General features: G+C 68.4%; 1 protein-coding gene across 2 annotated transcripts; it reads right to left on the bottom strand.

Moving 5' to 3' along the window:
* Positions 1-256: 256 nt before the first annotated feature.
* Positions 257-12,184, bottom strand: IGSF9 (immunoglobulin superfamily member 9). 2 transcript variants are annotated; one of them, XM_041476465.1, is made up of 20 exons: positions 11,869-12,184; positions 11,462-11,653; positions 7,908-8,060; positions 7,628-7,779; positions 7,370-7,487; positions 7,116-7,257; positions 6,812-6,957; positions 6,564-6,706; positions 5,592-5,732; positions 5,395-5,511; positions 4,922-5,072; positions 4,707-4,830; positions 4,459-4,634; positions 4,136-4,386; positions 3,978-4,062; positions 3,499-3,669; positions 3,316-3,361; positions 1,404-2,600; positions 592-791; positions 257-499 (listed from the first exon to the last, which is right to left on the bottom strand). In XM_041476465.1, exons 1-20 carry the CDS (start codon positions 11,918-11,920, stop codon positions 306-308), a joined length of 3,951 nt encoding a protein of 1,316 aa, XP_041332399.1. In that variant the 5' UTR covers positions 11,921-12,184; the 3' UTR covers positions 257-305. The 2 variants fall into 2 exon arrangements, with proteins under 2 accessions (XP_041332399.1, XP_041332400.1); XM_041476466.1 differs by having other exon boundaries at positions 592-737.
* Positions 12,185-13,174: the final 990 nt, after the last annotated feature.

Here is a 13,174-nt window from a genome sequence, read left to right as displayed (position 1 = left end):
CAGGAGGATTGGGGGGGGGATACCAGGATTGGGGGGGTGGGATTGATAGGAGGAGGCCAGGAGGATGCGAGTGGGGAAGGAGAAGCTGTGGCCGGGGGATGAGGAAGAGGAGGACACAGAATGGGGGAGCCTGCACAAGGCACGGCGAGCGGAACAAGGTGGGACCCCGAAGAGAAGATGGAGGGGGTCTTTGCAGAACCAGCCATGCCTCGGGGGTCCCCCCGCCAACAGGAGCCAGAGCTGCTCTCACGCCTCTTTATTCCCCCCCCGCCCATCCTTTCACCCGGGGGGTCCCGGGGGTCCCCCTAAAGCAGCGTGGCCACCTCGAAGCGCTCGGAGCAGCAGCCGCGGGTGCCCACCCTCTGCCGCCGCTGTTGGACCCCCTCCCTGCGGCGCCGCGCCCCCAACCCCTCGGGACGGGGGGTCTGGCCGCGCTCCTGGAGACCCCCCGTTCCCAAGGCCTCCGCCGACACCGAGCTCACCGGGGCCGAGCCGGGCTCTGCGGGGAGATAAGCAGCGTCCGTGGCAGCCGCCGGGGCGGCCACGGGGCTGTGGGCACGGGGGTGGGGGGCGCGGGGGGGCCGCACTCACGGTGCCGCTGCAGGTCCCGCAGGGCGATGGAGGAGCCGGGCCGGGCCGGGGCCGCGCCCCGGTAAAGCTGCAGCGCCTCCAGGAGCTCCGATTCCAGCGCGAACTCCGCGTCCCATTCGTAGTTTTCGTCCACCGAGGTGTTTCTCCTGCGGGGAGGGGGCGAGGGGCACGGCCAGAGGGCGTGAGACCCCCGGGATGGGCTGCAGGGGAGACCCCAAAAAGAGAAACCCTGGGGATGAGCTCCAAGGGAGACCCCAAAAAGAGAAACCCTGGGGGTGGGCTGCAGGGGAGACCCCAAAAAGAGAAACCCTGGGGATGAGCTCCAAGGGAGACCCCAAAAAGAGAAACCCTGGGGATGGGCTGCAGGGGAGACCCCAAAAAAAGGAAACCCCGGGGATGGGCTCCAGGGGAGACCCCAAAAAGTGAAGCCCTGGGGATGGGTAGGAGAGGCCAGGGCAGACCCTGAGGGGTCAGATGCCAGGGATGGGCATGAGACCCCCAAGAATGAAAGCCAGGAGAGACCCCAAGGCACAGGTGCCCCGGGATGGGTGCTAGGGGCAGGTGCCAAGGTCAGATGCCAGGGATGATGCCACCCCGAGGGACGTGGGGACACGGCAGGGATGCTGGGGGACAACTGGGGTGGTCTCTCAGGACAGGGATAATGGGCAGGGGGGCGTCCCCAGGGCACTGCAGGGCTGGGAGGCAGCCGGGTGGCTCCGTGCCAGGACAGCCCATGCCAGCTGGGTGGGACAGGCCCGGCGCTGCCCCGGCACGCTCCGGGAGCTCATCCCGGTGCCCTGCCCACGGCTCACCTCTTCCCGGCGCCAGCATCCGTCCTGCCCCGTCCCTCCTCCGCTGCCGAGCCCCCACTGTGCCAGCTGCCCCCGTCCCCGACGGGGGTGCCCAGGAAGGTGCCCCCCAAGGACGGTGCCAGCGAGGGGGGCCGCAGGAAGGAGCCGCTGCCCCGGCCGCTGCTCTGGCTGGTCAGGCTGCCCCGCGGGAGCTTCTCCGGGGCTGCGGCGTCCGGCGGCCGCCCCGGGGCCTCAGTCCGGAGATGTGGGGGCGGCTGGGGGGGCGGCCCGGGGCTGGGGGAGCGGGGCCAGGAGGGGGAGCCGGGCAGAGAGGCCTTGGGGGGGCCCACGGGTAGCCGGGGGGGCTCAAGGAACGCGGCGGTGGCGGGAGGGGAGGTGGCGTTGGCACTTGTGTCGATGCAGTCCGGGCACAGCGTCCGCCCCGAGCGCGGGGGGCTGGCGGGGGGCTCCGGGGGGGCGCCGGCATTGGGGGGCTCCCCCTGCTCCTCCTGGGGGGGCCAGTCGCCGTCCACACACATCTCCTTGAAGAAGGGCAGGCTGAGGTACTGCAGGATGCCGCTGATGGCCGGGGGGCCGGGGGACACCGGGGGGCTGCTGGCCGGTTTTGGGGAGCCCCGGCGGGGCGGTGAGTCCCAGGGGGGGCCGTGGCGGGGCCGGGGGGGCTCCTGGACGGCGCTGTAAGGCAGCGTGGCGGCGGCAGAGGCCACGGGGCTGACGTCGGTGATGCTCAACGCCACGGTCTCGTCCACGGGGCTGCTGCTGCCGTAGCCGAAGTAGCGGCCGTGCCGGTGACCGGAGGCGCGGGCGCCGCGGCGGGGCTGCCCCGCGGGCTGGGGGCGCAGCGAGACCCCCCTGTGCCACACGGGCTGGTCGTCTCCCTCTTCCTCGTCATCCTCCTCGTCCTCCTCGGCGGGCAGCTGGCGGTAGGGCTGCAGGGGGTCCCGCGGAGGCTCCGGCTCCGGCCGCGGCTCGGTGTCCAGCACGAAGCGGCCGTCGGGGCCGCGGCAGATGCGCTCCAGCGGGACGTGCTCCCGGCCGTGGCTCTCGTAGGCGGGGTAGCGGGAGCCGGCGATGCTCAGCCCCAGGCTGGTGCCGGCTTTCTCGCCCCACAGCAGGCTCCGGTGCAGGCTCCGGCACGGCGATGGCTGCAGCTTCAGCTTCAGCGTGCTGGCGGGGCTACCAGCGCCACGAGCGTTGCTGCAAGGGAGAGGCAGCAGCTGCAGCACCCCCGGCCGTGCTGCCGAGCCCTGCTCCTGCACTTCGCAATCTTTTCTCCAGCCAAAATTGCCCGGAGGGAGCACACGGCGGGAGCCCCGGTGCCAGCAGCCCGCTCCTAACGCCCTTAGGCAGTGGCAGCAGCGGGTGGCTGTCCCCAGCCTGTCCCTGTGCTCCCAGCTGGTGGCAGAGGGATGATGAGTGGGACAGGGATGGGAACATGGCATGGCCAGGAGTGGCACAGGGACAGAGAGGGATGGAAGGGAGAATGACATGGAGAGAGTGGGAGAGGGAGGGGAGCGTGGCACGGCCAGGAGTGGAGTGAGAGGGAGGAGGATTTGGGGAATGAAAGGAAGAGGTGTGACATGGCAGGAGTGGGACAGGGAGGGAATGGGATGTGGAGGAGCAGGGCAGGGCAAGAGAGGGACAGGGAGGGAGTGTGGCATGGCATGGCAGGGAGAGAAGGGGACATGGCGTGGCAGGGAGTGGGATGGAGGGAGCAGGACAGGGAGGGAGTGGGATGGAGGGAGCAGGACAGGGAGGGAGTGGGATGGAGGGAGCAGGACAGGGAGGGAATGGGATGGAGGGAGCAGGACAGGGAGGGAGTGGGGCATGGTGAGAGCACGGCAGTGACATGGCAGGACAAGGAGGGAGCGTGACAATGACATGACAATGACGTGACAATGATGTGACTTACTGTGGAGGTGGAAGCTTCTTGCTGGGGGAGAAGACGAGTGGTGGATCTGGAAGGCCATGAGAACACAGGGGGATCACACGGCGAGCAACTCAAAACGTGATGAGGAGGAGACGGCGGCACCCACTCGGTCCCCCCAGGCTGGCCTGTCCCCTGTCCCTGTCCCCTGTCCCCGTCCCCGGGTACCTTGGCGGCGCTTGCGGACGCGCGCGGCGCGGCGCCGGTTCATGATGCAGGCGGCCATGGTGCTGAAGATGACGGCCACGCTGAGGAAGCAGATCCCCCCGATGACCCCCGCCAGCACCGGCTGTGGCAGCAGCTCCGGCAGCTGCGTGCGGGACGGGTACACCTCCATCCCTGCCACACACAGGGCACCCCGTCAGGCTGGCACAGCCCCCTGGTGTCACCAGCATCATGGGGACACAGCTCTTGCCACAACAGGGCTGCTCTGCCCTTGGGGGGAGCTGTGCCCCCCACCATGGGCACCAGGAGAGGGGATGCTATGGTCTCTGAGGCTGAAGCCACTCTGGCTGTTGCCCCCTGGTCCTGCTCTGGCCATGCCCTCAGTTTAGCAGCAGGGCCAGGGGGGTGGGAGCAGCATGAAGGGAGTTCTCCTTTGGGAATTTGGATGTTTCCCACCTCAGGGAAACAGTTCCCAGCCTTACCTGCCGTGGACACGTTCACCGTGTTGCTGGGGTCGCTGATGTAGCTGCCAGCAAAGGCCACCAGTCGGAACTCATAGAAGGCGTCCTGAGGAGGGGACACAGAGCCATCAGCCACGCTGCCACTGCGGCCACCAAGCCCTAACCTAACCAGATCTCACCTTGATGAGCCCTGGCACCAGCACCTGGGTGTCAGTGCCGGGGATGGAGCGCTCCAGCACCTCCCAGCCGCCCTTGTCCTGCCGCAGCTCCAGCGCGTACCCGCTCGGGACCACCGAGGCACGGGCAGGGGGGTCCCAGCGCAGCAGAACCCCCCGCACGGTCTCGTTGGCTGTCAGAGCCCGGGGTGGGGACAGGAAGACGTGCACGGTCATGGCTGGTGGCTCCGGAGGCACTGTGGTCACTGGGAAGCCTGGGGAGAAAGCGGAGGTTGGCACCAGGCGGGAAGGGGGGCACCGGGGGTGTTTTGGGGAGGTGCCCTTACCCCTGGGCACGGAGGTGACAATCTGGCTGAAGGGGCCACTGCCCAGCTTGTTCTGGGCCAGGACGCTGAACTGGTAACTGGTGTCTGGCTGCAGGTTCTCCACCAGAAGGTGCTGAGCCCCAGCTGGCACCGACAGTGACACCCAGTCGTGGTGTGCCCGCGGTGGGTACCTCACCCTGGGGACAGGAGGGACACGTGAGAGGGAGCTGAGGCTCCTGGGGGGGCACACAGCGGGGGTGGGCACTCACAGAGGGGTGTACCAGACGCTGAACCTCTGGAAGTAGCCTCCATCAAAGCCTGGCTCCCAGGAGATGTTGGCTGCCAGCAGCAGTGGGAGCACGGAGACGTTGGTGACAGCGTGGGGACTGGTACCTGGAGGGCAGCAGTGTCACACTGGGGGGCTTGGACCACACCTTCCAGCATGTTGCCCACCCTGAGACCACCCCAGTGATGGGCAGCTCACCCAGTACGTGGACAGAGGTGGCAGTGGTGACACTGGCCACCTGGTTGGTGGCCCTGCATTCCCAGACTCCGTGCTGCTCCTTGGTGAGGGGGTGGAGGACGAGGCTGCTGTTGCCATCCACCTGGGCACTGCTCTTCCCCACGCTGCCCACCTGTGGGGCATGGACACGCTGATGGGGGGCCACCACCAGCCCGCCCCCTGTGACACTGCTGGGGACAAGGGGACTTGAAAAGGGGGACATGGCCCACCACCCTGGGCTGGTTTGGAGGCCAAGGGGCAAAGTTTTGCCAATTTTTTAGAGGACAGCCAAGCAAAGTGACCTCAGATCCTTCAGGAATCGTGTGATGGGACCCCAATTTGGGATGGGACCCAGTGGAGACAGGGACACTGCCCCAGAAATGATGCCCTGGAGGCCAAAAGCAATCTCTGTCCCCGTGGGGGCCCAGCTGACCCCCCAAAACAGCAGCCCCTACCTTCACCCAGGTGATGGTGGGTGGGGGATCCCCACGAGCTGCACAGGGGATCACCAGCTCCCGGCCCACCTCCTGGAAATATTCCTCCTTGGGCCGCACCGTGAAGGCAGGAGGGTCCTGCAAGGCAAAGGGGCAGTTTGGGGAGGGGGCTTGGCAGGGGGTGCAGAGCCAGGAGGGGACCCCGAGGGGCTCCTCACCTTCAGCAGGACGCGGGTGGGCCGGGACTCGCCGGCCGTGCCGTAGCTGTTGTAGGGCGTGCAGCGGTACAGCCCCAGAGCGTCGTCGTTGCCCGTGGCGATGACGATGGAGCCGTCGGGCCGCACGGACCAGCCCGGGAGCTGGGAGAGGAGGAGGAGGAGGGATTTGGGAAGATGGGAAGGGTAGGGAGTGGGGAATGGGTGAGGAGGAGGGATTTGGAAAGGTGGGAAGGAGCTGTGAGAGGAGGAGGAGGGATTTGGGAAGGTGGGAAGGGTGGAGGGAGAGGGGAATGGGTGAAGAGGAGGGATTTGGGAAGGAGCTAGGAGAGAGGAACAAGGAAGAGGGATTTAGGAAGGTGGGAAGGGTGGAGGGAGTGGGGAATGGGAGAGGAGGAGGGATTTGGGAAGGTGGGAAGGAGCTGGGAGAGCAGGAGGGATTTGGGAAAGTGGGAAGGTGGTGGGAGTGGGAATGGGAAAGGAGGGATTTGGGAAGGTGGGAGAGGGGAATGGGAAAGCAGGAGAGATGTGGGAAGGAGTTGGGAGAGGGGAATGGGTGAGGAGGAGGGATTTGGGAAGGTGGGAAGGAGCTCTGAGAGGAGGAGGAGGGATTTGGGAAGATGGGAAGGGTAGGGAGTGGGGAATGGGTGAGGAGGAGGGATTTGGGAAGATGGGAAAGAGCTGGGAGAGCAGGAGGGATTTGGGAAAGTGGGAAGGTGGTGGGAGTGGCCGCACGGAGCAGCCGGGGACCTGGGAGAGGGGAATGAGTGAGCAGGAGGGATTTGGTAAGGTGGGAAGAAGCTGGAATAGGGGAATGGGAAGCAGGAGGGATTTGGGAAGGAGCTGGGATGGGACGGAGCTGGCAGTGGGGAATAGGGGAGCAGGAGGGATCTGGGAAGGAGCTGGGATGGGAAGGAGCTGGCAGTGGGGAATAGGGGAGCAGGAGGGGTCTGGGAAGGGTGGTAGCTGCCCTACCTTGTCCAGCTCCAGCGGGCGCCCGTCCCTGGTCCAGGTGACGGAGAGCAGGGGGGGGTTGGCCCTGGAGGGGCAGCGGATCACGCCCCTCATGCCCTTGGGCAGGTGAGTCTCCGGGAGCATGGTGGTCACCTGCGCTGGGTCTGCGGGGACACACGGGGCTGGGGTCCCCACGGAGCACCCCTGTTCCCACCACAGCCCCCCCAGCAGGGCCCCCCACGGCCTGGGGGTGCAGGAGGGGGTCTTACAGAGCACTGTGACGAAGGCTGAGGCAGAAGGTGGCTTCCAGAGCCCGTTGCTGGGGGTGCAGGTGTATTTCCCAGCGTCGTCCGGGGTCGTTCGCTGCAGCAGGAGGCTCCCGTCCACCAGGACACGGACCCGAGCCTGGAGGTGGCTGGCAAGGATGGCACAGCAGGGAGTGGCACAGCTGGGACTGTCCCTGCTGTCCTGGGGTGATGGATTCGCCCCCAGCACACACCCAGGCTGTGCCTGGCACTCGGGGCCAGGTTTGGGGGCACAGCTGCCCCGGTGCCATCCCTGTTGCTGCCGTACCTGAGGTGGAAGACGTTGCTGCTGCCCTGGAACCAGGTGTAGGTGAGGTTCCCTGGGTATGCCTCAGCCTGGCACGCCAAAAAGGCATCTTGGGAGATGTTGACAGTGACGTTCTGCGGTGGCACCACGATGATGGGTGGCCCTGGGGTGACGGGCAGTGAGGGCTGGGCACAGCTGCTCCCAAAACCGACCATGCCATGGCTCCCTCTGTGTGCCCAGCCCACGGAGCAGGGCTGGGGACACCCTGTCCTTACCCTGCACGAGCACGCGGGTGGTGTGGGTGACAGTGCCCTCCTTGCTGGTGGCGTGGCACGTGTAGGTGCCCGCGCTGGCACGTTCCACGGTGGCGATGCTCAGCGTCCCGTTGCTCACCTGCAATGGCACCACCCGTGGCACGGCCACCAAGGGACAGCGACCTGCCCCGTCAGCAGGGAGGGGCCACCACAGTGGGGATGGGCACCAGAGGCTGGCCACACCCCATAGACGGGTGACCAGGGGGTTGTCACCCTCACCTGCACCGTGTCCCCGCTCTGGACAGGCAGGTCACTCCTCTTCCAGGTGACAACAGGCTGGGGGTTGCCGACAGCCCTGCAGGTGAGGCTCAGTGCAGCCTGGTCCCGCACCTCTACGAACGCAGGGGGCGTCTCCAGGAAGGTGGGAGGTGCTGGAAGGCAAATCCAGACCCAAACCCTCACCCTCACATCTGGCTCAACTCAGTGCGGAAGCCCAGCGTTTCCAGAGCCAGCCCTGGGAGACGCGGGCAGAGCAGCGGGGGGTGGGACGGGCCGGTACCGTTGACGGTGAGGTGGATCCAGGTGCCGTTCTGGAAGTCGGCGTCGGTGCTGTGCCGGTCGAGGAAGAGCACCCGGCACTCGTACCAGCCCTGGTCCTCGGCACGCAGCAGGTCCAGGCGCAGCGAGGCACCTTCCTCCAGCCGCACACGTCCTGTGCCACCGGCGGCGGCTCAGCGACAGCCACGTCCCCGGGCCACCCCTTCCTCCGGGCCACCCCCTCCCCCGGGTCACCCTCCCCGGGGCAACCCTTCTGCCAGGTCACCCCCTCTCCTGGGTCACCCCATCCCTGGAGCCACCCCCTCCCTGAGGTCACCCCTCTCCCGGGTCACTCGTCCCTGGGGCCACCCCTCCGTCAGGTCACCCCCTCCTTGGGGCCACCCCTCTGTCAGGTCACCCCCTCCCTGGGGCCACCCCTCTCCCTGGGGCCACCCCTCCCCAGGGCGCCCACCCACGCTGGCACCGCGGGGGGCTGGGAACGGCGGTGCCAGAGGTTGGTCCCAGCGACACTCAGCACTGCACGCGGGGGTGACACGGAGAGGAGGCGACAGTGGCTCCGCCACCCGCCCTCGCGCAGGGTGGCCTCGGCGCGGTCCCCCAGCACGGCGCGTCCGCGCACTTCGAGCATCGAAGGAATGGTCCCAACACCCCGACCCCTTTTCCTCCTTCCCGAGCACCCTCCCTCCCCCTGGGAGCCCCCCCGGCGCTCTCACCCTTGGGAGCCCTGCTAAGCCCCGGCACTCCCGCGGCACGGGGGGGTCGCGGTGAACCCCACCCCGGGGGCTCCCCCAGGCCGTGGGGTCCTCGCCCCGCGCCAGCCCCACGCCCCGCGGCCCCTTTGATGAGGAGAGGGATAAGGGCCGAAGCGAGAGCGAGCGCAGCCCGTTAATCCCCCGGGCTATTTATTATCAGAGCCATAATCGGCTCAGGGTGCAGCGAGCAATTGGCTCAGCCCGGGCTGGGGTGCGCGGCCAGCGGCCCCCAAGGAACGCACCGGCACCCCCTGGCCCGGGCACCCTCTGTCCGGGGCACCCACCATCCTGAGCATCCCCTTCCCCGGGCACCCACTGCCCGGGGCATCCCCTTCCCCGGGCACCCCCTGACCTGAGCATCCCCTTCCCCGAGCACCCACCATCCTGGGCATCCTCTTCTCCGGGCACCCACTGCCCTGGGCATCCCCTTCCGTGGGCATCCCCTATCCGGGGCACCCACCATCCTGGGCATCCCCTTCCCCAGGCACCCCCTGTCCTGAGCATCCCCTTCCCCAGGCACCCACTGCCCGGAGCACCCCCTTCCGTGGGCATCCATCCTGGGCATCCATCCTTCCCTGCCATCCCTGCACCCCGTGCCCTGGCACTGCCACCCCGGGCACCCCCGGGCCACGCAGGTGACCTTGCTCCCGGGACACCACGGTAGGGACACGGCAGCGGCAGCACCGGAGCAGCCCACGGTGCTCCATCAGCATCCCTAGACCCGCAGTTTTCCCGAGGGGTTCCCGACACGGGAAGTTTTGGGGAGCCCCGCTGCCAGCCCCACCCGCTGTCACAGACAGTCCCCACGCAGTGCCCGGGGCACCGGATCCCGGCTGGCACAGCAGCGGGATTGGGATTCCGTGTCCCGCCAGACGAGCCCGGCAAGGATGAGGAGGAAGAGGAGGAGGAGGAGGAGGAGTGGCAGGAGCCGGGCAGGCGGGTTTGGGCACCGAGATCCACCCCGAGCCGTGCGAACCCCGCACACAAACACGAGCAAAGCTTTCCCGCAGCGCCCGGAGCTGCTTCCCACCCCACAGCTGTGGGACGGGGGGTCCTCCTGCCAGCCCTGGGAAGTGGGACAGCTTTGGGAAGCTCTGGGAAGCTTTGGGAAGCTCTGGGAAGCTTTGGGAAGCTCTGGGAAGCCCCAGCAGCTGCCAGCCCCCAGCCCCAGGCGCGGCGGGAGCAGCCGGCTCCCGAACAAAGGTCCCTTTGGAAGGGATCAGAGCGGCCTGGGGACGCCCCTCAGCCTCCCCCTAATCCCCCTGTGCCGGCCCCAGCCCCCTCCTCCTCCTCCACCGCCCTGCAAAAACAAAACCCTGTGGCCCAGCATCCCCCCGCGCCTGGCAACCGACATTCAGCGGGACACAAAGGGGGGGGGACGGGACACAAAGGGGGCTGCAGTCCCCGCCACGCGGCCAGAGCCGGGGAGGGGGGCTCTGAGCCCGGCCAGGGACCACCGACCCTCTTCTAGGGCAGGGGACAGTGGCCCGTGACAATGCGGGTGGCGGTGGCACCCAGGGCAGAGCCGACCCCCATCCCACCACAGAGGCAGCTGCAGCCCCCCCCACGATGTCCCCAGGAGTGACACTGGTGACAGCAGCGGTGACACCTGATCTGCTCCACCTGGGAAGCGCCGGCTAGAGGGGGCTGGCATCGCCCTGCACCCACCTCCCCTGCCCTTCCCGGCCGATGGAAAACAAGCCGCCCCCGCTGCCATGGCGACGGCCGCCAGCCCCCCTGCCCACCCGGCTCGCCCTCATTCCAGCCAGCAGCCCCTTCCCCCAGCGCTGATCCCAATCTGCTCCCGCTGCCCCCGGAGCCGCGCTGGCGGCGGCGACGAGGGGACACGGGGGAGGGGGGCACTGCCAGCCCCTCGCTGGGTAACCGGAGCCGCCGCAGCCCCGGGGCCCCTCGGCGCTCAGGTAACAGGAGCCCAGCCCTGGCCTCTCCCGGCAGAGCAGGTGCCTTGTCCTGCCCGCGGGGCTTGTTGTCACCGCTGGTGACAACACCTCTGGTCCCCCAGAGCCAAGTGGGAGCTCTGAAAGCATCCCCCAAAATCTGCACCCTCATGGGAAGGGGGCAGCAGGAGAGTGGCTGTCCCGACCGAGGTGTTTTTTAGGCAGGGGGACAATTTTGGCAGCTTGGTTTAGGTCGTGATCCGGCTCCCCGAGAAAAGGGAAGGAGCAGGGATTTTGGCACAGAACGTCAGGGTTGGGCTCAGCCCAAATCACCCACGGGCTGCCAGCCCTCCCCGTGCCCAGGGGACACTCCGGCGGCTTTCCCCTCGTGCTCGCAGGGATCCTCTGGCTGGGATTCCTCCGGCTCTGCCACCGCTCACTTTAAATACCCGCTAAAGCAGCGAATATCCCCCTCCCACGCCCAGCCCGTCCCCGGCCCAGCTTTGCTCCAATTAGCAGCTCCCCCCAAATCCCCTCCCCAGCCTCAACCTTCAGGCGACCCGCAGCCCCCGGGGCAGCCCGGTGGCACCGGCGGGGCTCGGCCGTTCCAGCCTGCGGGAGATGCCCCAGCAGCCACGGGGGTGGGCTGGGGGGGCTTCTCCCAGATTTCACCCTGTGGGGATCCCTCCCGCTGCCAGGCTGGGCAGGGATCTGCATCCCCTCTGCCAGCTGGGCACCCCCATCCCTGCTGCCATCCCTGGGCATGGGGATTGGCACTCACCTGCTGCAGGGACCCCCCAGAAGAGCCCCCCACTTCCCCGGGAGTGGGATTAAGGTGCTCCAACACCAGCAGCACCCGGTTTGACCCAACCGGGAGTCCCGGGAACCCCGTGCCCGCCACTCACCCGCGTACTCGGGGTCCACGCGCGGCGAGTAGAGCCCGAACTTGATGAAGATGGGCAGGACGAAGCCGAAGCGGACCCACTCGATCACGTAGAGCGGCGGGCGCGCCTCGTGTGCGCCCAGGAGCCCGCAGCCCAGCACCGCGCTGCCCCCGACGCGCCCCACCACGGCCCGGGGCTCGCTCCGGCCGCTGCCTGCGGGACCGGCACCGGGCCGCGGGTGAGACGGGACACGCCGGGATGAACCGGGACACACCGGGATGAGCCCTTCTCCTGCCCACGGAACCTCCCGCCCCCGCCTCTCCGGGAGCCGGCGCTGGCCAAACCGATCCCAGCGCGACACACCGGGACACACCGGGACCTNCCGGCCCCGCCGCCCCCCGCCCCCGCTCCCCGGGGCAGCCCCTCACCCCCGGCTCCGGCGAGCAGGCTGAGGACGGCGGCGCGCAGCCACCAGCGCATAGCCCAGGCCCCCTCTGCGGCGGCTCCCGCGGCGTCACCGGGGCCCGCGGAGCGGCGGGCTCGGCCGGGCAGCCCCGGGGGCACCGGCCCCGGGCGGGGGGCGCGGGGGGCTCCGCGTCCCGCCGCTCCTCATGCCCGGCCGGCCGCGCTCGGCTGCGCTCGGCTCTTCCCGGCTGCTTTCGGCTCTTTCCGGCTCGGTTCGGGTCCGTCCGAGTCCGCTCGGCTCCGGCCGCCGCCGCCGGGCGGCCGCAAACAAACCCGCGACGGCGGGAGGGGCCGCCCCGGCCACGCCCCCCGCCGCTCGTTGCCGCGGCGACAGCCAATCAGGAGACGCCGCTGAGAGCTGCTCGAAGCGGCCAATGGCGGAGCGAGGCAGCGAGGAGCGAGGGGTGCTGGGAAATGTAGTACTCGGAGCGGGGGCAGGGGGACCCGGGTGCGTGTGGGGTGACACGGAGGGGGATATGGGGGATAAAGCGAGGGGGACATGGGGGGACACATCGAGGATCACGGGTGGGACCGGGGGAGGCACGGGGGGCTGCGGGAGGGGCAGCTAGAGGGAGGACACGAGTGAGATGCATGGGTGGGACACACGTGGGACATGGGTGGGACACGGGGGGACAGGGAGGGGACACGGGGAGGGACTGGAGAGGACACGCGAATGAAAAACACACGAAGGGGACATGGGGACACACTGGTGGGACTGAAGGAAGCCAAGAGGGGGACACATGGGTGAGACACACGAGTGGGACTGGGGAGGGACGGGGGGGGACACGAGGGGTCATGAACAGGACACAGGGGTGACACACGGGTGGGACCATGGAGGGGACACAGATGGGACACGAGTGGGACACACGGGCAGGACACGAAGGGAAAACTCTCCTGGGACAGAGGTGGGACCAGAGGACACACGGGTGGGACACGGATGGGACACATGGATGGGACACGGACAGGACACGTGGGTGGCGTTTGGGTGTGTGATCCCCCCTTGGGACACAGGGACAGGTGGGTGGCACTGGGGGATGTGACAAGCAGCCCAGCCCTTTGTCCCCTCTGCGTGTCCCTCTGTGCCAGCGCTTCCCGCTCTCTAATCCCATCCTAAATGTGTCCCCACACGGGGACAGCCACCAGTGCCATGTCCCCGTCCCGCGGGCTGAGCCGGAGCTGGGCCACTCGCCAGCCTGGGGGGACACAGGGGACACAGAGGGGACATCCTGGACGTGTCCCCACCTCAGATCCGGGATGGAGGGACGAGCA

This window comes from Pyrgilauda ruficollis, unplaced genomic scaffold (genome assembly GCF_017590135.1).
Source record: "Pyrgilauda ruficollis isolate IOZ18807 unplaced genomic scaffold, ASM1759013v1 scaffold388, whole genome shotgun sequence".
Taxonomy (NCBI): Eukaryota; Metazoa; Chordata; class Aves; order Passeriformes; family Passeridae; genus Pyrgilauda; species Pyrgilauda ruficollis.
This window is presented reverse-complemented; position numbering and strand designations above follow the sequence as displayed.